Consider the following 26,719-nt stretch of genomic DNA (forward strand, 5'->3'; position numbering starts at 1 on the left):
ATAACCAAATATCATAATATTGTATCGTCAAAAGCCTCTCAATAATATTGTTGGCCATCACAATATATTGAATCACAAGTTCATTGCTCATTTTTATGGTGCAGCAATAGCTAAAAAAAAAACAGAGGGAACTACATTGACCATGATCCTTTACTCCGTTTTGGTGCAAACTACTAGCCAGGATGACGCCACCTAGTGCCTCCGCTCAATTTCATTTCTCTCCAGCGACTAGGTCAGGAATCGGAATACACTAGACGGTTTGCAAGAACCCCAGGAAGTTGTAGACTGCATACCGACCAATCAGTGAAGAGCTGTGAAGCCATGACATCAAACTCAAGCTCCTGTCTGGGTCCCTTTTGTGGTTCAGCACAACAGTAAACAAAGCATCGAGATGGATGTAGACGAAGACAGACATTCTGTGTTGGCTTCAAGGATTTAAAGCCGGAACAAAGAGAATGTTTGGTGAATTTATCACAGGGAAAGACGTTATTGCCCTTCTTCCTACGGGATCTGGCGAATTACATATGTCACGACCAAATAGCAGTGATTGGTTACATTAAAAAAGTACCTGCCTACCACTGAGCGAATGAGTCCGAATGCTGTAAGGTCAGACTGCTTCCATGAAGCGAAACCAGCTAATGAATCAGGCTAAGTAGGGGTATGACAATAACTAAAATATTATAAGACCGTATTGTCCAAAGTCTCTCAATAATATCATGGACCATCACAATATATCAAATCACAAGCGTCTTTGCTTAAATTCATTGTTATGATGCAGCAATAGCTAAAAAAAACAGAGGGAACTACATCGACCATGATCCTTTGCTCCAGTTTGGTGGAAACTACATGAAGAAATAACAGTTGTAAACACTTTTACGTCTTTGAATTAAGTCTTGTCAAGACATTTTAAGAGGAAAAAGTAACATATTCACAATTTTGTTTTAGTCTCCTCAAAATATCACAATAAATACCGGATCGTAAAAATATCGTGCCATGAGATTTGGATATCGTTACATCCCTGGAGGTCAGAGCGGCTGCTGTGTGTCGCTTATAAAGAAAAAAGTGTCAAGGCGACTATTTGATCTTTTTGGTCAAAGCATCAAAACACTGGAACAAGACGAAAAATCAAACTGTTATTACATCCAATTGAGAGAAAAGCACAGACATCTTCCTCGTCCACAAATGCACAAAGCTCTTACCTTCTGCACCTCCACCCACTCACTTAACCTTACAGCAGGCGCTCGCCAAGATCCTGCTCTCCAAGGTTACACAGTCTGCTTTAAGAGACACACTGGAGTGCCCTGGTTCAGAGGAAATCTACTCACACTCTGCACAGAAAGAACCCGAAACTTTCTCTCTGTGAGGTGTGAGTGCTGGCAGACATCTTTATTTATTTGTATCAATTTATTTTATTTATTTTGGTTGTATTAAGTTTGAGTTTGAACATTTTTCACATCGGGGTTTGCTTCTACCACAAATGCAACAGCAGCGTCCTGGCTTGAGCCCGATTTGGTCCCAGTGTAGGCTTGGTTTGGTTTTGTTCTAGTCCAGATTTAGTCCAGGTTTAGTCCAGATGTAGTTCAGATTTAGTTCCAGTTTAATACAGGTTTAGTCCAGGTTTAGTACTGGTTTAGTATTGTTTTAATCCAGATTTAGTCCAGATGTAGTCCAGGTTTAGCACTGGTTTAATCCAGATTTAGTCCAGATGTAGTCCAGGTTTAGTACTGGTTTAATACAGCTTTAGTCCAGATGTAGTCCAGGTTTAGTTCTGGTTTAGTGCAGTTTTACTTCAGGTTTAGTACTTGTTGAATCCACTTTTTAGTCCTGATGTACTCTAGGTTTAGTCCAGATATAGTCTAGGTTTAGTTTCAGTTTAGTCCAGTTTTAGTCCAGGTTTAGTACCTGTTTAATCCATTTTTAGTCCAGATGTAGTCCAAGTTTAATCCAGGTTCTGTCCAGGTTTGGTCCAGGTTTAGTCCAGGTTTAATCCATCTTTAGTCCAGGTTTAGTTCCAGTATAGTGCAGTTTTAGTTCAGGTTTAGTCCAGGTTTAGTACTGGTTTAAACCATCTTTAGTGCAGATGTAGTTCAGGTTTAGTCCAGGTTTAATCCAAGTTTAGTCCAGGTTTAGTACCTGTTTAATCAATTTTTAGTCCAAATGTAGTCCAGGTTTAATCCGGGTTTAGTCCAGGTTTAGGACAGGTTTACTTCAGATTTAGTCCACATGTAGACCAGGTTTAGTTCAAGTTGAATCCATCTTTAGTCCAGATGTAGTCCAGGTTTAGTCCAGGTTTAGTACTGGTTTAGTACAGGTTTAATTCAGATTTAGTCCAGATGTAATCCATGTTTAGTCCTGATGTGGTCCAGGTTTAGTACTAGTTGAATCCACTTTTTAATCCTGATGTACTCTAGGTTTAGTCCAGGTTTAGCCTAGATGTAGTCTAGGTTTAGTTCCAGTTTAGTCCAGTTTTAGTCCAGGTTTAGTCCAGGTTTAGTACTAGTTTAATCCATGTTTAGTCCAGATGTGGTCCAGGTTTAGTACTGGTCGAATCCACTTTTTAATCCTGATGTACTCTAGGTTTAGTCAAGGTTTAGTCCAGATGTAGTCTAGGTTTAGTTCCAGTTTAGTCCAGTTTTAGTCCAGTTTTAGTCCAGTTTTAGTCCAGGTTTAGTACCTGTTTAATCCATTTTTAGTCCAGGTTTAGTCCAGGTTCATTCCAAAGTTTAGTCCAGGTTTAGTCCAGGTTTAATCCATCTGTAGTCCAGATGTAGTCCAGGTTTAGTCCAGGTTTAGTCCAGGTTCATTCCAAGTTTAGTCCAGGTTTAGTCCAGGTTTAATCCATCTGTAGTCCAGGTTTAGTTCCAGTATGGTGCAGTTTTAGTTCAGGTTTAGTATTGGTTTATTCTATCTTTAGTCCAGATGTAGTCCGGGTTTAGTCCAGGTTTAGTTCAGGTTTAGTCCAGGTTCAGTACTGGTTTAGTCCACATTTAGTACTCGTTTAATCCAGATTTAGTCCAGATATAAGCCCAGTTTAGTCCCAGTTTCGATGCAGTCTTTATGTAAGAGTGAATGCATGCACCCTAAATAAATCTGGAGTAAAGTTGTTTATTTAAGAATGACTTTTGATTTCACACATACAAATACTACAAAAACACCTGACGTTTTGTTTTTACCTGCGGCTGGGGGAAATGTCATATTTCGAGAGCAGCGTTTTGAGTTTATCTGAATACAAACTAGAACTCTGACTCACACATGACTAACTCCAGCCTCTAAAACTGTACTTGAACTCACGCACATTTGCAAACAATAGCTGCTCCCTTCTTAACACCACACGCTTTTTTATGTGTCATGATACAGAATTTATTGCTCGAAAATCTCAAATACCGACGTGATGTTTCTTACCTTGGTGAGGGTTTTCGTGGCCATAGAATCGACGAACTGGACCAAGCCGAAATCCAGGACTAAGCATCGCGTTTGGGAGGAAGAAGACGAGGAGAGAGGGGAGAACTGGCCCTCCAACGGAACCATAGTCTTTACTGTCTGCAATGAAAAATATCACGTACAATAACGCAAAATGTGACAATAAAAACATGTCATTAATACGTTGTTGATAAATAACTGTACTTCTCTGATGGAGCTGAAAACCAAGTCAGTGTTGGCGAAGTAAAGTGGACCAGAACAGGACAGAACAGTCACTCCTTCGACTGGTTTGGCCTGGACGACAAAAATAAGTACTAAAAATTTTAATAAATGTATAAAAGATTTGGACAAAGGTAATCTGTGTATCATTCGTTCATAAGTTTTTCGATATAAAACCAAAAAATAAGAAAATGAAAAAAACAACAACTATTTTCTTCATTATTTGTCTCCAAAACCAAAATGAAAAAACGGACAATGATTTTTTTTTCAGTTTTCGATTTTGTGTTTAAATGAATAATATAATGAAAAAAAAAAAGGATAATGGCCGTTTCCCGTTTACGTGATTTAAACTGGGATGCTGGACTGAACCAGGACTGAACCAGGACTACACCAGGTCCTGGGCCAGATCGGAACCAGATGGGGACCGAGACCAGGACTCAGACAGGGACCAGACCACGACTGAGACCCGGACCAGACCAGAACTGAGACCAGGATTGAGACCAGGAACAGGACCAGGACTGAGACCGGGACTAGACTGAGACTGATGCCGGGACCAGACCAGGAGCAGACCAGACCAGACCAGGACCAGACCAGGACCAGACCGTGATTGAGACCGGGATTGAGACTGGGACCAGACCGGGACGAAAACAGAATTGAGACCAGGATTGAGACCGGGAACAGGACCAGGACTGAGACCAAGACTGAGACTGGGACCAGACCGGGACCAGACCCGGACCAGACCGGGACTGAGGCCGGAACCAGACCGGGACCAGACCGTGATTGAGATTGGGACTGGGACCAGGACCAGACCAGGATTGAGACCGGGACCAGACCAGGACGAAACCAGAATTGAACCAGAATTGAGACCAGGATTGAGACCGGGAACAGGACCAGGACTGAGACCAAGACTGAGACTGGGACCAGACCGGGACCAGACCGGGACCAGACCGGGACCAGACCGGGACTGAGGCCGGAACCAGACCGGGACCAGACCGTGATTGAGATTGGGACTGGGACCAGGACCAGACCAGGATTGAGACTGGGACCAGACCGGGTTTAGTCCTGGTTTAGTTCTGGTTCAATCCAGCATCGCAGTTTAAGTCACAGAAATGGGAAACGGTTGTTATCCGTTTTTTCCATTATTCATATAAACACATAAATCAAAAACTGAAAAAACAAATCATTATCGTTTTTTTTCATTTTGGTTTTGGAGACAAATAATGAAGAAAATTGTTGTTTTTTTAATTTTCTTATTTTTGGTTTTATATTGAAAAACAAATGAACGAATGATTCAAAGATTAAATGTCTCTTATCCTTAAATTAAGGTCCTACGCAAAAACTCTTGTGAGCTTCAAGCCGTGTTATAATGTTGTTACCTCCTCAAAAACAGACCTGGAGTTGTGCAAAACTTTAGGGGGCAGGAGTGCTACTTGGATGTACAGAGACTGTGCAAAATTACCGTTTTGCTGGTGTTTTTCAGTGCAGGGAAAGTTGAAAAAACTGAGACACTCAAAAAGTACAAAATAATTAAAGGCCTTTAATACCACATGACAGATCAAGTTAAAATCACGTCAGTGCATTTCGACCCTCTGGCCTTCATCAGGGCAAACTCGAGATGTAAAGTCATAGGTGTAGGTCACATGTTCACATTCCCCTGGTGCATGATGGGACATGTAGGCTGAAGAGATTTTAGTTATATAAGATATTTTAAGATAATATCTGGAGTTGTGTTTTGTTTCATTCACACACGTTTGAGTAAAATGCAACAGCGAGGTCCTGGCGTGAGCTCGATCTGGTCCTAATGTAGACTTGGTTTGGTTCTGTTTTAGTCCAGGTTTAGTCCAGGTTTAGTACTGGTTTAATCCATCTTTAGTCCACATGAAGTCCAGGTTTAATCCCAGTTTAGTGCAGTTTTAGTCCAGGGTTAGTACTAGTTTAATCCAGTTTTAGTCCAGATATAGTCCAGGTTTAGTTCCAGTTTAAGTGCAGTTTTAGTACTAGTTTAATCCTAGTTTTAAGTCTTAACTTAACACTTATATCTGTCCTTTAAATTGTTTTTGAGCTTCTGTTCTAAGTCACTCAAATGTCCTGTCAAATAAAACAACAGCAATATAACCATAAATGTCATGTTTTTTCTTCTACTGCTCCTTTGTCTCAGTCTATAGTCCTGTACATCCTCTTTGCACTTTTATTATTTTATATTTTATTGTTTTATGTGTGTTATGTTACCTGTGAAAACACTCTCGGATCTCTATAAAGGCCCGTGTCTGTTATCTGACCCAGAATGACAGGAGCAGCTGACAAGCTAAAGAAGAAAACAATAAAAACATTAAACATAGTGTAAAAAATAAATAAAAATAATAATAATCATAATAATAATAAAAAACTACTGTAGAAAATTTAAAAAGTAAAATTAAAAAAAGGTTTAAAAAAAGATTAAAAAAAAAGTAAAAAAATTAATTAATTAAAATAAAAAAGTAAGAAATTTAAAACATGTTTTTTTTTTTTTTAAAGGTACAACATTTTAAAACTAAAAGAAAAAAGTAAAAAAAGAAAAGAAAAGAAATAAAAGAAGTAAAAAAAATTTAAGAAAAAAGTTAGAAATTTAAAACATGTTTTAAAAATGTGAAAAAAAGTTTTAAAAATCTATTGTAAAAAAAAAAAAAAAATAATAAAATTTAAATATATAAAAAAATTTGTAAAAAAAAAAAAAAGAAGTAAAAAACAATTAAATAAACAAAAAAGTAAGAAACATAAAAACATGTTTAAAAAACACAGAAAAAAGTAAAAAAAAAAAAAAAAAACTAGAAAAGCACTCAGAGAGCGCAGACCTCCGCCAAGAACTACCCCCATTTTTTATATAAATTGCGATAAAATCAGTCTTCTGGATCAGATCCGGATCAGCCTTTGGAATATGAAAGAGGATCCCATTGTCCATCCCTGAGTCAAATTTCATGGGGTTTGGTCAATAATTAACCGAGATATTGAGAAACAACATTTTTGGCCCCATTTACCACAATGTTAACTAAAATTTCAAAGTGATCCAGAATCCAGGATTTCTTCCAGATCATCCCCAAAATGAAATCACGTCTTCCTTTTCACATTTCCAACAAATCCTGAAAATTTCATCAAAATCGGTCCATAACTTTTTGAGTTATGTTGCTAACAGACAAACAAACAAACAAACAAACAAACAAACAAACAGACAAACGCCGGCAAAAACATAACCTCCTTGGCGGAGGTAATAAATAAAAATACTATTGTAACAAACGTAAAAGCCCCAGGACACGCTGGAGGGTCTATGTCTCTGGGCTGGACTGGGGACGCCTCGGGATCCCCCTGGAAGAGCTGGAGGAAGTGTTTGTGGAAAGGGAAGTGTGGGCCTCCCTGCTCAGACTGCCGCCTCCGCAACCCAGCCCCGGAGGAGGGGAAGAAAATGGATGGATGGACAAATGTAAAACATAATAAAAAAAAATGTACAAAATGCTAATAAAAATGTCTAGATTATTCAGCAGCATGAGGAACAGTGCAAGCTTTGTAAACAATGACTCATCTGCTGAACATTTGTGAGGAGCTGGTGACCCACATCTCCAAAACTCCATCTTAACATTCCAAATATAATGAAAGCCATGCTGAATATTCTTTGTAAACAGAAATATTGTGAGCTACACTGACCGCTGAGTCCTGTAGAGCAGAGACAGCACAGAGATGAGCACAGACAGAGCCAGGCCCAGGTCCAGGTTAAAGACCAGAGTGGAGAAGAAAGAGGCCAGCCAAACACACTGGGGAAGAAATACAGACATGTGAGCATTAAAAAGTGAGTTATGAGACTTTCATTCATGTCAATAGTTCCCTTATATATCACTAAACAACAGTGTATATTATTTGCATTTATATAATTATGCCTTATTTGACACCAGTCTCTTGCTATTTTTGCTACTTATTTATTATTACCATTTATATTATTGCTCTTTTTTTTATTATAATATATTGTGACGTGTGAGCTACTCTGTACAAATAATTTCCCTTGTGGATCAATAAAGTCTAAGTCTGTTTAAATCCACAGTATAATGTTACTTCAACTTGTGTTTTTCTTATGTTTTGCCAGAAAATTTAAATGGCCTTAACCAAACTTTAATTTATTCCAAAGATAAATGCTCTTTACATCAGACATTGTATGGTAAAAGAGGCTAAATAAGAATAAAATAATACAAATAATTAGGTTGTAAAATGTGACGTCGCATTTTCTCTGGGTAATAACTAACGCACATGCTGTTTTTTTTTGTCCAAACAGGTTCATTGTTACTAAGAATTTTGGGAAATATCATGGCGCATTTTTAAAGGTAACACATAAAAATGTAAATAACAGGCAGAAATTGGAGAACTAAAAACAAAACAAACTGCCTGACACTAACTCAGACAGTAGTTTCTGAAAGTTCAAACTCAAGAATGTTCCTGATTCATGGTTTATAATCATATAAAGGCGTTTTAACAAAATTATTCTAAGAAAGTTAATAAATATGAGTAGAACACAAGAGACTAGAGAATTTAGTCCTTCTGTATAGTTAAATCAAAGGTGCACTGTGTAACTTTTCGGGTTGGGGTCTGCCACCTTCTTGTTTCTATGGAGATGTCACTGCTCTGCCTGGAATGTTCCACAGTGTGACATTAAACAGCTCTGCCTTACATTTATTCAATTACAGGTGGTTTTATTGCTCAAAAATACCTAAAAACGGGTATTCTGACTGTGAGCGGGGTCGCCTCTCCGCAGATCTGACCTGTAACTTGGTCTGGTTTGTGAATCATTCCAGACAAAGCAATAACATCTCCATGAAGAAAAGCGTTTGACGGATCAAGTGTGAGTGTGAACATTCTCTGTTGTAACTGACCAGGTCCGTCTTGTCGGTCCTCCAGAGCTCACACAGGTCTCTGAGCTGAGTCACAGTTTTATAAAGGTTCACCACAATCACCGCAGCCAACACACACTGCAATCACAAAGTGTATTATTATAAGCTATATATAAACAATATTATGTACGATAGAGCCATAAACACCGTCAATATAAGTACAGCAAAACTACACCGCACAAGACCAGACACTGAGAGGACAGGACACGGGTTAACAGAGAGGAGATGGACGGATATTTGTGGTGTGGGCGCAGCTGCTTAAAGTTACTTTAAATTTTACTTTTAACATTCTAAGCAAAGTAAGATCGCCCACATAGTCTGTGGACTAAGTGGACTTGTTCAGTGTTTCCCAAACTTTTTTTCTAGGGACCCATATTTTGAAAGTCACAAACCTTCGCGACCAAAGTCAACAGACATTATTCATAAATCACTAAATAAAGGTGGATTTAATCATTATTGAACATTAATGAGGATATTTTATTGTTGACTGAGTGATCGTGTCTCTGAACAATTAGTATTACTCAAGTTTTAAACAATAAAAAAACATTAACTGAAGCAGCAATTAAAGGATCCATAAGTCGCCTATTTGGACATTAAATGTAGCTTATTTATTTTTTCTTTTCAACATTCAATTGAACCAGCAATATTGGAACAAAACAGTCAGTAAAATAATTAAAAAAAGATTAGAAATGATACAAAACATGTCTTAATATTTCAACACTTCTAATGGGATGAGGTCTGTTTGTGTTTTTGTAGTGTGTTCCACAACAGCAGATCAGTGTCAGAACTGAATATTACAAACCGACATGCAGATTGTGACAAGGAAACCCCCCAAAAAATCCCTTGCGACCCACTTAAGGGTCGCGACCCAGTCTTTGGAAAACAATGGACTCGTGGACTAAGGGAGTATGAAGTCACCCACAGCATTCAGCTCCAGTCAAATGAAGCTCATGAGGCAAGTAGCTTGGCCATAATTTAAGATATAAACACTTAAATCTATCAGAAAATGACTTTAAAGTAGTGAAATTATCGAGCCATGCAGCAAGATCATTTTACTTGACAAATTATCTTAAAATAAACTACCTCTAGACTAGAATTAAGCCGTCTCTGGTCTAGTGCGTACTTAATAAATCTGAAAACAAGATGAACTAGAAAAGCAGTCAGAGAGCGCAGACCTCCGCCAAGGACTACCCCCATTTTTTATAGAAATTGCGATAAAATAAAATAAATTAAATAAAATTTCAAAGTGATCCAGAATCCAGGATTTCTTCCGGATCACCCCCAAAATGAAATCAGTTCTTCCTTTTCACATTTCCAACAAATCCTGAAAATTTCATCAAAATCGGTCCATAACTTTTTGAGTTATGTTGCTAACAAACAAACAAACAAACAGACAGACAAACAGACAAACAAACAAACAAACAAACGCCGGCAAAAACATAACCTCCTTGGCGGAGGTAAAAAACAAACAAAAAACACAAAACATTATACAGAGCGGATTAATACAAACATTTTAAGACCAAAATGACCGAGGCAACTAATGTCCAATTACAGTGTTGGGAGTGTTATTTTTAAAATGTATTCCCCTACAGATTACAGATTACAAACCCAAAAATGTAGTTTGTAACGGAATCCATTAACTTACTTAAAGTGAGTAATGTAATCTGAATACTTTGGATTACTTGATTTGCTGTAGAGAAACAAAGACGAGGAAATCTTCACATAAGAAGTTTTGTCTGATAAAAGAAAATAAAAAGCCCAGACTTTACTGAACCAAATTAAAAATATTATTGATAGAAGAAGAGACACGGTCCTGTTTTAGTCCTGTTTGAATCCTGTTTGAATCTGGTGTTAATCTGGTTTTAATTTGGTTTTAATCCTGATTTAGACCTGGTTTAGTCCTGGTTTAGTCCTGGTTTTAGTCCTGGGTTTAGTCCTGGTTTTAGTCCTGGTTTAGTCCTGGTTTTAGTCCTGGTTTAGTCCTGGGTTTAGTCCTGGTTTAGTCCTGGTTTTAGTCCTGGTTTTAGTCCTGGGTTTAGTCCTGGTTTAGTCCTGGGTTTAGTCCTGGTTTAGTCCTGGGTTTAGTCCTGGTTTAGTCCTGGTTTTAGTCCTGGTTTTAGTCCTGGTTTTAGTCCTGGTTTAGTCCTGGTTTAGTCCTGGTTTAGTCCTGGTTTAGTCCTGGTTTAGTCCTGGTTTAGTCCTGGTTTTAGTCCTGGTTTTAGTCCTGGTTTAGTCCTGGTTTTAGTCCTGGCTTTAGTCCTGGTTTAGTCCTGGTTTAGTCCTGGTTTTAGTCCTGGTTTAGTCCTGGTTTAGTCCTGGTTTTAGTCCTGGTTTTAGTCCTGGTTTAGCCCAAAATGTGAAAACAGAAACATACCGCCGTGTAATCCATTTATTCCAACAAAGTAACTGTAATCTAATTACCTCTCACTGAAACAGTAACTGTAACCGAATACAGTTACTCATCATTTGTACTCTGATTACGTAACTCCGGTACATGTAATCTGTTACTCCCCAACACTCTCCATTTATATATATACGGTCTATTCAGCAGCCCCACGGAGTTGAAATGTTTCGCAGTAGGACTTTCATGACACGAGCATTTGTTTGTTTTCTTTTTACCTTTGGCAGTTGTTCAAATAGATGTCCGATCTTCAGCAGAATCAGTAAAATCATCAAAGCCGACACCAAACCAGCCATCTGTCGTCAGCGAAGCCTCGTGTTAGCGCGAATACAACACAAATCCGTAAAAGAAACGGGTTCTGTTTAGATATATTTGGTATAATGACTTGTGACGGCTGACCTGAGTTTTGACCCCGATGTTGTCCTGCACGTTGCTCCTGGAGAAAGAGCAGCTGACGGTAAAACACTGGAACATGGATCCCACTGAGTTACACAAACCCAACGCCAACAGCTCCTGCACACAATCATTACAGCCGTTTTTATTGTATTTATTTATTTATTTACTAAAGGTGCATTGTATAACAGGCGCATCAACTGCTTGTTTTTATGGAGATGTCATTGCTCTGCCTGGAAAGTTCCACGATAACAGATCTACCTTATATTTATTCAATTCAATTATTAATTTTATAACTCAAAAATACCTAAAAAAAAAACAAACCAAAACAGGCATTCTGATTGTAACTTGGTCTGGTTTGGTCTCCATGAAGATGCACTGCAAATTTCTCTGGTCTGACCAAGAATTTAAAAGTTATATCAGGTTATTCATCTTGTTTTTAGATTTATTATGTACGTACTAGACCAGAGACGGCTTAATTCTAGTCTAGAGGTAGTATATTTTAAGATAACTCATCATGTAAAATGCATGGACAGATAATTTCGCTATTTTTAAAGGGACGGTTTGGAATTTTGGACACAGGACTCATTTCCTAGTGAGCCAGAGTGTTGGAGACACTTTTTAAAATATTCCATCCAGTCCTTGTATTTGCAGAGGTCGTTGGTGCTAGGCTAGTGCATGTCAATGGCCATAGTTAGCCTGCAACTAAAAACAGTCTTACCCACTCCACAAAACACCCGAATCAAATCTATTATTACACCAGACTGTCCATGTGAATGTTTGTGTTGATAGAATAATGTTTGAAATAAAACTAACCTTGTATCGCATGAATCGTCGCATGTTGAGGGACTATTTTCTCATATATCAGTCCGCCGCTGCCAAGCTTTCTATCAGGAATTGCAACTCGCTTTTAGCCTGATTCATCAGCCGGTTTTACTTTGTAGAAACCGTCTGACCCCGCAGTGTTAGAATTCGTTCACTCGACGGTAGGCAGGTACTTTTTTTATTTAACCAATCGCTGCTATTTGGTCGTGACATGTGTAATGCACCAAATCCCGTAGGAAGAAGGGCAATAACGTCTTTCCCCTTGATAAAATTCACCAAACGTTCTCTTTATTCCGGTTTTAAATCCTCGATCTTGGGAATCGTTACCAACACAGAACATATGGCTCGTCGTTGATTGGCTGGTGCCCGAACTCACACTTCCGGGGTTTTTGTGAACCGTCTAGTGTATTCCGATTCCTGACCTAGTCGCTGGAGAGAAATGAAATTGAGCGGAGGCAGTAAGTGGCACGAGCCTGGCCAACTCACTGCTGCTACTCAGACATAAATCCTTCAAATGCGAGGTTAGATTTATTTCAAACATTATTCTATCAACACAGACATTTACATTGGACAGTCTGGTGTAATAATAGATTTTGTGGAGTGGGTAAGACTGTTTTTAGTGGCAGGATAACTATGGCCATTGACATGCACTAGCCTAGCACCAGCGACCTCTGCAAATACAAGGACTGGATGGAATATTTTAAAAAACTGTCTCCACACGTCTCCAACGCTCTGACTCAGTAGGAAATGAGGTCCTATGTCCAAGATTCCGGACTAATTTTCTGATCAATTTAAGTGTTTACGTCTTAAATTTTGGCCCAGATTTTTTGCCGTGTAGAAAGGTTTAATGCAATACTGTGAAACATTCCAGACAAAACAATAACATCTCCACGAAGAAAAGCTTTTGCCGGACCCTCCACCAGAAAAGTTACACAATGCAATTTCGTTTAAGTAACAAAAATGGATCCATCACTGGTCTACGGTGTAAAACTGCAATTGCTTTTGGATAAAGACAAAATTCCCCGTGTTTTCATGTCTGAATCCGTGTTTGGATACTTGAGCGGTCGGTTTCGTCAGCAGAGCCGTGTGTGTTTTCCTCCACAGTACAGACACATGGGGATTGTGTAACAGCAGATCCGAGCTGTCACTTCGTTTGGGATGGAGCCAATTAGGTCTGACAGTGACATCATTTGGAAGTGGGAAAAATAGGACCAGTACTGCGTGGAAAAATAAAATGTTTGAGTTTGGACTTGGGATTACTACTATTAGGACTGTCAATATACTCATACTACTAAAACAACAACTACTGCTATGCTGTTACTACCAAAACTACAACTACTACTGCTATCTACTACTACTACTACTACTACTACTACTACTACTACTACTACTACTACTACAACTGCTGCTACTACTACTACTACTACTGCTATCTACTACTACAACAACAACAACAACTACTACTACTACTACAACTGCTGCTTTCTACTACTACTACTACTACTACTACTACTACTACTACTACTACTACTGCTATCTACTACAACTACTACTACTACTACTACTACTACTACTACTGCTATCTACTACAACTACTACTACTACTACTACTACTACGACTGCTATCTACTACAACTACTACTACTACTACTACAAACTACTACTGCTACTACTACAACTACTACTACCTACTACTACTACTATCTTCTACTACAACTGCTATCTACTACAACTACTACTACTACTACTACTACAACTACTACTGCTATCTACTACAACTACTACTACTGCTATCTACAACTACTACTGCTATCTACCACAACTACTACTACCTACTACTACTACTATCTTCTACTACAACAGCTATCTACTACTACTGCAACTACTATTACAACAATTACTACTACGACGACAACAACTACTACTACTACTACTGCTACCTACTACAACTACTATTACGACGACAACTACTACTACTACTACTACTACTACTACTACTACTACTACTATTTACTACAACTACTACAACAACTACAACTATTACTGCTATCTACAACTACAACTACAACTACTGCTACCTCCTACAACTACGAAAACAACAATTACTACAACAATTACTACTACTAGTAGTATTACTACTGCTACTACTACTGCTGCTGCTACAAATACAATTGCTACTACTACTACTACACCTTCCACTACTATTACCTCCACTACTACATCCACTACACCTACTGCTACTACTATTAATAGTACTGCTACCTTAATTACTACTACTAGAACTCCACTACTAGGCCAAGTACAAGTGACTGACGTATATGCCTATGTTAAAACAATCCTACTACCTACAGATACTCTGCAGCTGATCGCCAGTGCTAACTGCAGGCACTGCTCTGTCTGAGTATTGTGTCACTGTGATAACAATTTGGCCATACACGTACATGTAGAACACCCCCGGCATGATGTCCCTGCAAAGTATCAATAGAATCTGGCAAGTTGAGAGAATGAACGGTAATACAGATAGTAAATAGTTCAGTTTAATTAATATTCAAGTTTATATTTCACTTTTGCGTATTTTGTTGTTATTGTTGACTGTTATTCATTATGTTTTGCTTTTGAAATTGTAATTATAGAAATATTTGTTCTTCCAAAGTGAAATTTTCTGACTAAATGTTCTTGTAATTTATAACAAATAATTAAACAATAAGATAAACGAGTTGGTGCCAATATGATCTTAAGTAGATAGTAATGCAGATAGCAAAGATTAAAAGTCTGTGTTGTTAATAATCAGGAAACTAATTACTAATTTAAGACAGACATTTTTTATTGTTTTGAATAACTGAGATTAATAAATGTATTAATAAAAATGTGATAATCTAAGGTCTGAGCTCTAAAAAATGTCAGCGTAAATGACTAATGTAACGTGTATCCTTCAGTGAAACGCACGGGGACAGTACCTGGTTGTGGTTCACTTTGTATCCATGTTTTTGGGCAAAGACGGTCCCCATTGCAGAGAGGAAGCTGAACCCGACCAGAGCAGTGGAGAGGCTGGGGAGGAGGAGAGAAGAGAGGGAGGAGAGAGAGGGGAGAGCGGGGAGGCGGGGGAGAGAGAGGCTGAGGAGAAAGACGAGGCAATGTCAACTTTGTACACTCATCCTGTCATGTATAAAACAGTGAAAAAGCATGTTTGGAAATCAGCAGCTGAGAGTTCATAGAGTTGGTCAGTAGCTGCTTCACTTCTCCACAGACGTGACCTGTAACGTGTCCTAGCGATGTCACCTATTTGCAGTGTTGGGAGTGTTACTTTTAAAATGTATTCCCCTACAAATTACAGATTACATACCCCAAAATGTAGTTTGTAACGTAATCCATTAAGTTACTTAAAGCGAGTAACGTAATCTGAATACTTTGGATTACTTGATTTTCTGTAGAGAAGCAAAGACTCGGACATCTTCACATAAGATGTTTTGTGTGATAAAAGAAAATAAAAAGCCCAGCCTTTACTGAACCAAATTAAAAATATTATTGATAGAAGAGGAGGAAACACGGTCCGCACGGCATGGTTTAGTCCTTTTAAATCCTGTTTTAGATCTGGTTTAGATCTAGTTTAGACCTGGTTTACATCTGGTTTTAGCCCTGGTTTAGACCTGGTTTTAGCCCTGGTTTATATCTGGTTTTAGATCTAGTTTAGTCCTGGTTTAGACCTGGTATAGACCTGGTTTTAGTCCTGGTTTAGTCCTGGTTTAGATCTAGTTTAGACCTGGTTTTAGTCCTGGTTTAGACCTGGGTTCAGTCCTGGTTCAATCCAGATTTAGACCTGGTTTAGTGTTCGGCAATGAGTGGAATTACTAAAAAAAAAAAAAAAAAAAAAAAGGGATATAGCCCAAAATGTGAAAACAGGATAATACCGCCATGTAATCCACTTATTTCAACAAAGTAACTGTAATCCAATTACCACTCACTGAAACAGTAACTGTAACTGAATACAGTTACTCATAATTTGTACTCTGATTACGTGACTCCGGTACTTGTAATCTGTTACTCCCCAACACTGCCTATTTGTCTCTATGGAAGTAGTTAAGTTTAATGCCTGGCTGTCGAATATTTCAGACAAAGCACTAACATTTCTGTAAGATACCATAAAGATACCCCCACCACCACCAAAAAAGTTACTTTGAGCACCTTTAAAGGTCCTATATTACACAAAATTGACTCTTGTGAGCTTTAAGTCATGTTACATTGTTGTTACCTCATTAAAAATATTCCTGGAGTCGTGTTTTGTTTCATTCATACATGTCTGAGTAATCCTTTATTATTAATCTGTTTACATCTCCAATGGTCAAAATGCTCTGCTCCATCTTGTCATGAAGCTTGAACCTTTTAACTCATTTGGGGGCAATTCCACAGCTGAAATGAACCAAATGATTCTAGTGAAGGTGTAGGGAGTTTAACATTTCCTTTATTACCATGTGACAGCACCAGTTTGAGAGAAGAACTCAATCTAAATATGCAGGGTTTATGTGTTAAACATGTGTGAATGAAACAAAACACATCTCCGGATAAGTTTGTGATGATATTACCGTACAGATCAGAAAATATGAGCCCATTAAGAGATTTTATAGCACATTGGTCCTCAACTAGCAAGGACAACAAAAAGTGTTTCATAAAACTGTTTGTTGTTATTGTTCCACACATTGTTCCGCATATTTGTCCATAATTCTGTGAGCAGCTCTGTGATGTAACAGTGAACACAGTGACAAACAGTGACGGACGCTGAATGGCTGTACTGACCCACTCGGAATGTGTCCCACCACCTGCACATGGTACGACCCGGACAGGTCCATCTGCACGGACACGAGGGTGCTCAGAATGATCTGAAACACAACAAGAAACCTTTTTGTTTTTGATATTTATTTCAATTAAAATGATCTGCCATGGAAGATGCACTGGAAGATATATAACGTTTAATTAGTCAGAAATATGAACACAAAATAAATTATACATTTGTTGGAAATATGAAGCAAGTAACATTTTCTAGAACCTATACATACAGTATTTCAATCTAAACTAGTCAAACTTCTTAATCTGAATTCCAATTCTGTGAAAAGAACATTTTTATTTCAAACATTAGATCAGAATCTGTATTGTGTCCCAGATGGATGACAGTGCGGTGCCCGCTCGCCTCTCGTTCCTCTGTTTCTCTCTGTGTGTGTGTGTGTGTGACTCATTTGGACTTATGTAAGAGTTTGAGTAAGTCTGTGGGATCAGGAGCGTCAGGTCTTACAGTGACATCATCATGAGGATCGCAGAAACAGGTCAGGTTCTGTGGAGTGTTTGTGGCCTCGTTTCTGAAGAGCCCTCAGACTCAAACACGGTGGAGAGTTTTTGATCATTATGAGAACGTCTTTGTAATCAGCGTCTCCCCCTTTGGCTTCTCATTTTTGAGGTCACCATAACAGTTCTACTGCTTCATTAAACTTGGAAGAAGTTTTATGCCAGACACAAAACCGTTGTTAAAATTTGCCATAAAACATTTCAGTAGAAATAGGTGACATAACAAAAATATCTAAAGGTCAACATTTCAGAAAGTATTTAAATAATAATGTAATGCATTAGATTTATATAGCACCTTTCAAGACACCCAAAGCTCTTTATTATATTATTCAATAAGAAATTCTGCCAAGCTGTGCCACTGACTCCTCCAACCAGCAACAACACTACAGTTTCCACTAAAGCCACTGCTGGCCCAGTACTAACCAGGCACGCCTTTGCTTACCTTCTGATCTGAGGAAATAAAACCCCAATAAAACTAAATAAGCTATCACACTCATCTGTACTTATTTACAAAAAGTACTTTAACCTGACATCGCTCTATGAAAAATGAGACAAAAACAGTTGTCAAATCAGAATTTATGAGTGTTACCGTGATGAGCTCCCAGGGCACGGCCACAGGGAGTTTGTGTTTGAATCTGTCGTTGAGTAGTTTTCCTCCGATCATAACCACAATAGAGACACAAGACAAGCCCAGAGCAGCAGGCAGAGAGGAGGAGGCCCCACACAGCACGTCCCGAAGAGTCTGTAACCCAACAAAACACCAGCATTTAAACAGACAAGGCATTACTGATTCACTCCCCCCACACGTATTTTCCCTGTAGCTACTATGGTTTACTGATGGAAATGGGGATTAAACTTCCTTATCAAAAACCAACCATCAACTCTCACACATCTCATTTGTGCAAAGGCGAGATGGGAGAAATGTCTTGCCCAAGGATAACGGCAGTCTATGTGCTGGTTGAGAACTGTTACAGACAAACCAGATTTTGTTTTTCTGTGAAAGCCATTGCCACCTTGTTGGAAAATTGCTGTACACAAGTCAATAAATGCATTACTTTACCTATAGGCATGGACTTCTATATGATAGGTTTGATATTTACCTGTTATTGGGCAAATCTAGATTGATCTCTCTGTATTTTTTTTATGCAGTCTGGTGCCCAAACCCTCTGTCGCACCTCGAGCCAGAGCCGCACATGATCGTCCAATCGTAACGTTTATTTGAGTGACACATGTGAAACGAAGGAGCTCATTGGTCACCCATCATTTTGAACAAAGTCATATTTCTTTCTAGCTGGTTTCACTTCGTGGGAACTGTTTGACCTCGCAGCATTAGGATTCGTTCACTCAACGGTAGGCAGGTTCTTTTATTTATTTAATCAATCGCTGCTGTTTGTTCGTGACGTATGTAATGCTTCAAATCCCATAGGAAGAAGGGCAATAACGTCTTTCCCCTTGATAAAATTAAATAACATTCTCTTTGTTCCGGCTTTAAATCCTCGATCTCGGGAATCGTTGTCAACACAGAGCGTATGGCTTCGTCTACATCCATCTCGACGCTTTGTTTACTGTTGTGCTGTACTACAAAAGGGACCCAGACAGGAGCTTGAGTTTGACATCACGGCTTCACAGCTCTTCACTGATTGGCTGGTGCGCGGTCTACATCTTCTGAGGTTCTTGCAAACCGTCTAGTGTATTCCGATTCCTGACCTAGTCGCTGGAGAGAAATGAAACTGAGCGGTGGCACTTTCTTTCACCTCAGATTAACGATTAAGTTTACTGCTTCACTCACTGATAGAAATCCGCCTTGCTTTTCAGTCTCCTTTGATATTTATTTCCCTTCTTTCTCTTCCTCATAAGCAATCATATTTTTTTTTTAATACGGACAGACCATGCGTGTTCCTGATTGGCTAATACACCTGTCAATCACACCCATTTGTCAGCCACATCCACCTGAACTGCACCTTTGGTATTTGGTATTGGAGAATTGTGTATTCTGGATTCCAGGCAAACTTATTAATATCTCACTTATTTGTTTTGAAACTAAGGCTATTTCTAATTCTGATTTTTTTGTGAAATACGATGTTTTTGCGAGGTCGTTCACATTTCCAATTAAATGCAACTTGTATGTGACTCCAGTGTGAACGTTAAACGGCCCAAAAGTGTCCCGCATGTGACACCGGAGACACGACGACGACGTCAACCGCAGCGAGCGTCTCTGTGTTTACGGAAGTTGTCCAAACATGGACGCAGCATTGAGCACCTGGAGATTTTAAAGTTCCTCTCGTACCGGAGCCAGAACATGAACAACTTACTTGTTTTAAGGAGGAGATTGAGAAGGAGAAGGACGAGGTTTTTGGCCGTGGTGTTTTTGTGGGACAGCGGCAGCGACGTCCGTTGAAAGGAACGTGTGGATGTGGAGACGGAGCCAAGAGTGGTGAGTGGTGATGTGCTTCACTTCAGTGACACAGAGTTCATTAACAATTTTTCGCCTACTTCAGCGCAGAATAGTGACGTTTGTGGCTTGTTGATAACGTGTAGGTCGGATTCATGCGCTTTGACCGTTCAGACTGAAGTCGCATGTCAAAAGATCAGATATGTATCGGTTTCAGGAGCACATTTCAAAGTGGCCTGGGTTGTATTTGAAAAAAACAGATCTGTGTCGTTCAGACTGTCATTAAAAGATCAGATACAGGTCACATAGGGGCCAAAAAATCGGATTTGGGTCACTTCAGGCTGCAGTCTGAAAATACATTAAACCTACTGAAATAAAACTCTACTAAAAGAGCATTGATCAATTGTATATATTCTATTTTCCGTGCGCTCCTCTCGAACACACACTGCAGAGCGCCGTGGCACTCCTCGGCTCTTAATATTCGGGAGCAGCAGTTACATAAAGCTGAAGATAAAATGGTGCGTGTTCAAAGTGTGGCCTCAGGACCTTTTGCCGAGTGGAGCTCTCAAACACAACAAGGTCTGAGTATAACTGAGAGGAGACGGAGAGCAGTGCACTGTCCTTGGCTCAATGTGGTAAGAGCTGGTTTAAGTGTTTTTTTTAACTCCACCGCTGAAGTAAGAGGAAGTAGTCAAGAACACAGTTGTTTTAAAGTACTGCCTGTTAACCAAGACAGACACAAATCAATATTGTTTTTGTCTCCTGTCTCCAAAGAGATGTTATGGCTTTTGTAATATTCCACAGTACTGTAGAGCAATGAACCATCTCATTTTATTGAGGATTTGCGTGTGATTTAATGTTTTGGTTAAGATTGGGGTTGATCCAGATGGTGTTATTCAGTTTATAATATAATCACGGCGACTTTAAACAACATAAAAGTGTCCGAAATCGCCAGCTCGTTAGATCAGCCGTCATTAGAAAGGTATAAAGCTAAAGTCGTCCTCCTGGGTTGTGGAACAGATCCCGATCTAATTCCGACGGATCGCTTTGTTAGTTTAATAAACGCTCGCTCTGTGCCCAACCTCCAGTATCTGTTTTTTCATGTTAGATCTTCTTTCAGAGGAAATAAGTGAACGTTTTGCTTCGGCTTTCACTGTCGATGGGGTGTACGTGAATAATGATGGGACATAATCTGGTGAAAGTGGGTTATCATTCTTCAAACCTAAGAGAAAAAAATTGTTTTGGTAGCTATAATTTCATTGACTGTAAATCCCTTCTTTGTTTGTTTGGACGTCCCGCACCATAAATGAAATGTTGACTGCACAGACGACTGTACTCGGTGGGCTCCATCCCTCTCTTTTTATGTCTTCTATCCACAGTGATGGGACTAACGCGTTATAAAAGTGATGAATTAGTAATGCATTGCTTTCTGCTGTAACGCAGTAATGTTTCGGCATTACAGCAAAAAATATATATTTTAACTGGTACAAATTTCAGTAACATGCGTTAAAATGCTTTTTTTTTTAACCTGGATTGAAGTGGTGGGTTTTTCTTTATACAAATTCACCAAAATCACCGCGATATCAGCAGTGATGAAATGCCGGAGACGCGCCCATGTAGACCGTCGGGTGACTGCGAGCGAAAGGACCAGCGCAGAACTCCGCGCTCCACAGGGTGAACCGCAGCTGACGCCCGATCGCGCCTTGCAGACACCCTGTTCCACGGGCTCAGGGTTCTCTCAGGGGCGGTCCTAGATTCCAAGTTCTAGTCTAAGATTAGTCCTGGTTTGGTCCTGGTTTAGACCTGGTTTAGACCTGGTTTAGTCCTGGTTTAGTCCTGGTTTAGTCCTGGTTTAGTCCTGGTTTAGACCTGGTTTAGTCCTGGTTTAGTCCTGGTTTAGTCCTAGTTTAGTCCTGGTTTAGTCCTGGTTTAGTCCTGGTTTAGTCCTGGTTTATTACCTGGTTTAGTCCTGGTTTAGTCCTGGTTTAGTTTAGTCCTGGTTTAGACCTGGTTTAGTCCTAGTTTAGTCCTGGTTTAGTTCCTAGGTTTAGTCCTGGTTTAGACCTGGTTTAGTCCTAGTTTAGTCCTGGTTTAGTCCTGGTTTAGAGTCCTGGTTTAGTTTAGTCCTAGTTTAGTCCTGGGTTTAGTCCTGGTTTAGTCCTGGTTTAGACCTGGTTTAGTCCTAGGTTTAGTCCTGGTTTAGTCCTGGTTTAGTTTAGTCCTGGTTTAGTCCTGGTTTAGTCCTGGTTTAGTCCTGGTTTAGACCTGGTTTAGTCCTGGTTTAGTCCTAGTTTAGTCCTGGTTTAGTCCTGGTTTAGACCTGGTTTAGTCCTAGTTTAGTCCTGGTTTAGTCCTGGTTTAGTTTAGTCCTGGTTTAGTCCTGGTTTAGTCCTGGTTTAGTCCTGGTTTAGACCTGGTTTAGTCCTGGTTTAGTCCTGGTTTAGTCCTGGTTTAGTCCTGGTTTAGTCCTGTTTAGTCCTTTTAGACCTGGTTTAGTCCTGGTTTAGTCCTGTTTAGTTTTAGTCCTGGTTTAGACCTGGTTTAGTCCTGGTTTAGTCCTGGTTTAGTCCTAGTTTAGTCCTGGTTTAGTCTTGGTTTAGTTTACCTAGTTTAGTCCTGGTTCAGTCCTGTTTAGTCCTGATTTAGTCCTGGTTCAGGCCTGGTTAGTCTGGTTCAGTCCTGGTTCAGTCCAAATACGGCGCAAAAGTTCAGCATCTTCACAGTTCTTTTGGTGAGAGAAACTTAAAAGTGCTGCAACAGTCGTGTAATATTTTACATTTTAAACACAGTAATATTGTAATGTAACAAATGACTTTGAAATGACAGTAACAAGTCATAAATAACACATTACAGTTTTAAAGTCACTTGCCCAACAGTGACTATCCACCTCTGTCGGTGATCTTTCTCAGCTGAGATCCGATAAAAAGATACTTTGGTCTTCTTCTTTAGCAGAACATCCAGTAGAAACACAGGTCAGAACCATTGTTATTCAATTAAAATTTTATCGCTACACAAATACTACACGTTAGTCCAGATGGATAGTTTGACCTCCACTATGGCAGCATAAACACCAGGTCATGTGGTTTTGTGACGTAGATGCAAAATCTTAATATACAGAATGCCCACCATGTGCCAGTATGTTTGTATAAAAGTTGTGGCATCTTCTGTCAAATAGGCTTGAAAACAAACAAATCTCAAACAAATGTACTAATGTTACTGTGTGCATTCTGACCCATATGGAAGGCAGGACTCCGGAGTATTTCTGGGTCTGGATGCCCATCATCAGAGGCAGCTGCAGAATGATGACATGGGCCCCAGCTGCCGCCACGTACGCTCGGATCACAGAGACCGAGAGCCAGCGCGCCACCCCTCCTCCCACCAGCAACAGCAGCGCCAACTGTGGACAACAACAAGAGGAAGACGCTTCATGGACCTGAGTTCAGGAAAATGCTCTTTGCACAAAGAGCCATCACAATATTGATTGGATTTGATGGGTCCGGGCCTTTCAGTGTGGAGCCTACATGTTCTCCTTGTGTCTGAGTGGGTTTCCTTTGGTTTCCCCCATCAACCCAAAACATACAGCACAGGTACAATCCTCCAGCTGGGACAGTCCTGGACAAGATTAGCTACAAGATCTACAGATGGGTTCGGTCAAGTGGTAACAGAGAGAAACAGGGGCAGATTTTTGACATTCAAATGTCTCTTATTCAGAAACTAGAGGGACTATTGAAATAAGTAAAGTATCAGAATGTAGGAAAGAGTTACACTCCAACAGGGTCAAGTTAAACCTGTGATATTCTTTCAAGTTGTTGACAAAAAATAAAAAACTCGTGTCGGTAACGGAGGGAATGAAATATGCAGCACTTTTTGGGCAATAAATACAAACAGTGATAACTCTTGGTTCTCACTTACATATCCTTAACAAACTGGTTTGAATATTTGCTTCATATAGTTTTCTACCATATGGTACAAGATTAGGTTGAAAAACCTCTTACTTTTTTGAGTCATGAGATTTTTTTATTAAGAAAGGTCATGGTAACGGAGGGAAAAGTAACGGAGGGAAAATTGTGCAAACAAGTAGAAGGTGCAGGATTTTACATAATTTGTCGCTTTTTTCTTCCAAATACTTTAATATTACTTCAAAATGAAAGGAAACTATTTCTATAAAATATGTCAGTCCTTCCAAGCAAATTTTTATCATTTTAAATACATTTTATTTTTTTTTATTTTTTTTGAAAAATCATGTACCTTCATCAACAGTTCAAAGATGGAATAACACAAGATATGATGAAATCAATTTATTTACATGATTTTCAGGTCTTTGAAATTTGGGAAATAATTTTTGTTCCATGTTTCATACATGGTCTGTTTAAAACATATGGAACTTTAGAAGCAAAAATGGTACAGAAAAAAGGTCAACAGTTTCATAAACTAGAGTACATATGTATCTGTTCAATACATTTTTATATCAGATGCATTAACTTGAATTTTTGGCCTTGATGTTTACTTCTGCTTGACTGGGCCCAGATGAGTCTGGAGATGCCACAGTTACAGTAGTATTGACAGATGGGTCAAATGCAGAGGACAAATTTCCTTATGAGGACAATAAAGAACCATGTAGAAGTAACTGTCTTTGTTATTTCTTGATTATGGTGCAGCAGATTGACAGAAAGGACTAATGCTGTGTTCAAATCGCTGAGTCAAAATCACAACGCCTCTCGATCGATGTCTTTGCTTTTGACCCTGAACGATCAATCTGTGTCAATGCTTAAGATGCGCAGAGACAATGCTGACCAAGTCTCGATGTGCGTCCCCCATAGAGTCTGTGAGTAAACCCCTGACGCCGTGGTCTGAGTGCAGCTTAACAAGGCGAAGTAAAATATTCAAACTGTTTTTCCCTCATGGAATCAATAATCATCAATATTGAATACTGGGCCTTAAAATAACCTATTAACCTGTAACATTATAGTAGGTACATTGAGTTTTTTTAATCGATTAGTTAAAGATATATTTTGTGACAGTAGAAAGACGTCATAAATCATATTCAGAAGACTTTTTTCATCAAAGAGAAGTGTTTGGGAAGTGTACAAAAAGATTAAGGGTAAATTTATACACGTGGGGAAAATGTGTCCATTGCTTTTGCCCCTAAGCTTCGCACAGTAAGATGGTTTCTCGCGATATTTGTGAGAGGCGACAGCGACAGACGTATTTCAGACTATTTTAGCACCAGAACAGATTATTTTATTTGTGAACAATGTGTAGAAGGTAACTGGGCCCGGTCAAGCAGAAGTAAACAGCAAGGCCAAAAATTCAAGTTAATGCATCTGATATAAAAATGTATTGAACAGATACATATGTACTCTAGTTTATGAAACTGTTGACCTTTTTTCTGTACCATTTTTGCTTCTAAAGTTACATACGTTTTAAACAGACCATGTATGAAACATGGAACAAAAATTATTTCCCAAATTTCAAAGACCTGCAAATCATGTAAATAAATGGATGTATTTCATCATATCTTGTGTTATTCCATCTTTGAACTGTTGATGAAGGTACATGAGAGGATTTTTAAAAAAAATTATTTAAAATGATTAAAAATTTGCTTGGAAGGACTGACATATATTTTATAGAAATAGTTTCCTTTCATTTTGAAGTAATATTAAAGTGTTTGGAAGAAAAAAACTGACAAATTATGTAAAATCATGCACCTTCTACTTGTTTGCACAATTTTCCCTCCATTACTTTTCCCTCTGTTACCATGACCTTTCTTAATAAAAAATCTCATGACTCAAAAAGTAAGAGGTTTTTCAACCTAATCTTGTACCATATGGTAGAAAACTATATGAAGCAAATATTCAAACCAGTTTGTTAAGGATATGTAAGTGAGAACCAAGAGTTATCACTGTTTGGATTTATTGCCCAAAAAGTGCTGCATATTTCATTCCCTCCGTTACCGACATGAGTTTTTACATTTTTTGTCAACAACTTGAAAGAATATCACAGGTTTAACTTGACCCTGTTGGAGTGTAACTCTTTCCTACATTCTGATACTTTACTTATTTCAATAGTCCCTCTAGTTTCTGAATAAGAGACATTTGAATGTAAAAAATCCGCCCCTGTTTCCCTCCGTTACCACTTGACTGGACCCAAGTGCTTTGTGCATTTGTGGACAAGAAAGGTGTCTGTGCTTTTGTCTCAACTGGATTTAACAGAGGGTCGATTTTTCGGGTCATTCTGCTGTTTTGATGTTTTGACCAATCAAATACAAACAGTCGTCATGATGTGCTGCGTTTTCTCATCGCTTTCAACAAGACACGTTCCAGATTGAGAGTGAGTAGACGTCACTTAACACACATATCAATCTGGTAAGGTTAATTTGCCCATTTCTTCAACGGCAACTTGTCTGTCTGGAGCAATGGGTGATAGTTCTGAAAGAAAATATCCGCTCAGACACAAGGAGCACATGAAACCTCCACACAGAAACCGCTCTTACCTGAATGAGTCCACAGATAAAGGTGACCTGTATGGCCACGTTCACTTTGGCTGCCTCCACGTCGGCCTCTGTTCCAGCCGCACTCTGTTCCACCTCTGCAGTGACAGAACCAACCATGATGGACAGGACCGCAAATGTACCTGAAGTATGAACGCAAAATAATTAGTATAGTGTTATAAGTAGTGTATTAAATTTTGAATGTATTTTAGATAAAAATGTATATTACCAATGGAGAGATGTCTGGAAGTACCAAAGATAAAGTAGATGATGAGAGGATACAGAGACGAGTACAGACCGTAAACTGGAGGAACCCCCACCATCATCGCATTGGCCAT

General features: G+C 39.0%; 1 protein-coding gene across 1 annotated transcript; it reads right to left on the reverse strand.

Moving 5' to 3' along the window:
- Positions 1-1,074: 1,074 nt before the first annotated feature.
- LOC110164396 (solute carrier family 26 member 6) lies at positions 1,075-26,719 on the reverse strand. Its single transcript, XM_055165649.1, has 14 exons — positions 26,611-26,719; positions 26,385-26,524; positions 23,124-23,288; positions 18,089-18,241; positions 16,957-17,039; positions 15,123-15,279; positions 11,347-11,460; positions 11,166-11,243; positions 8,529-8,624; positions 7,315-7,421; positions 5,869-5,944; positions 3,625-3,714; positions 3,403-3,540; positions 1,075-1,107 (listed from the first exon to the last, which is right to left on the reverse strand). Exons 1-14 carry the CDS (start codon positions 26,717-26,719, stop codon positions 1,075-1,077), a joined length of 1,539 nt encoding a protein of 512 aa, XP_055021624.1.

Source organism: Boleophthalmus pectinirostris, unplaced genomic scaffold, assembly GCF_026225935.1.
Source record: "Boleophthalmus pectinirostris isolate CB_2022bp ecotype Guang Dong unplaced genomic scaffold, ASM2622593v1 HiC_scaffold_8, whole genome shotgun sequence".
NCBI classification, from domain to species: domain Eukaryota; kingdom Metazoa; phylum Chordata; class Actinopteri; order Gobiiformes; family Gobiidae; genus Boleophthalmus; species Boleophthalmus pectinirostris.

What these genes read in the sequence shown, in the direction of transcription:
- LOC110164396 (XM_055165649.1), bottom strand. Translation starts at nt 26,719, where the DNA reads ATGGCCAATGCGATGATGGTGGGGGTTCCTCCAGTTTACGGTCTGTAC. An exon ending in TATTTGAACAACTGCCAAAG is followed by an intron (nt 8,625 to 11,165) that starts GTAAAAAGAAAA and finishes TTGTGATTGCAG; the next exon opens with TGTGTGTTGGCTGCGGTGAT. An exon ending in ATCCGAGAGTGTTTTCACAG is followed by an intron (nt 3,715 to 5,868) that starts GTAACATAACAC and finishes TTTGTCGTCCAG; the next exon opens with GCCAAACCAGTCGAAGGAGT.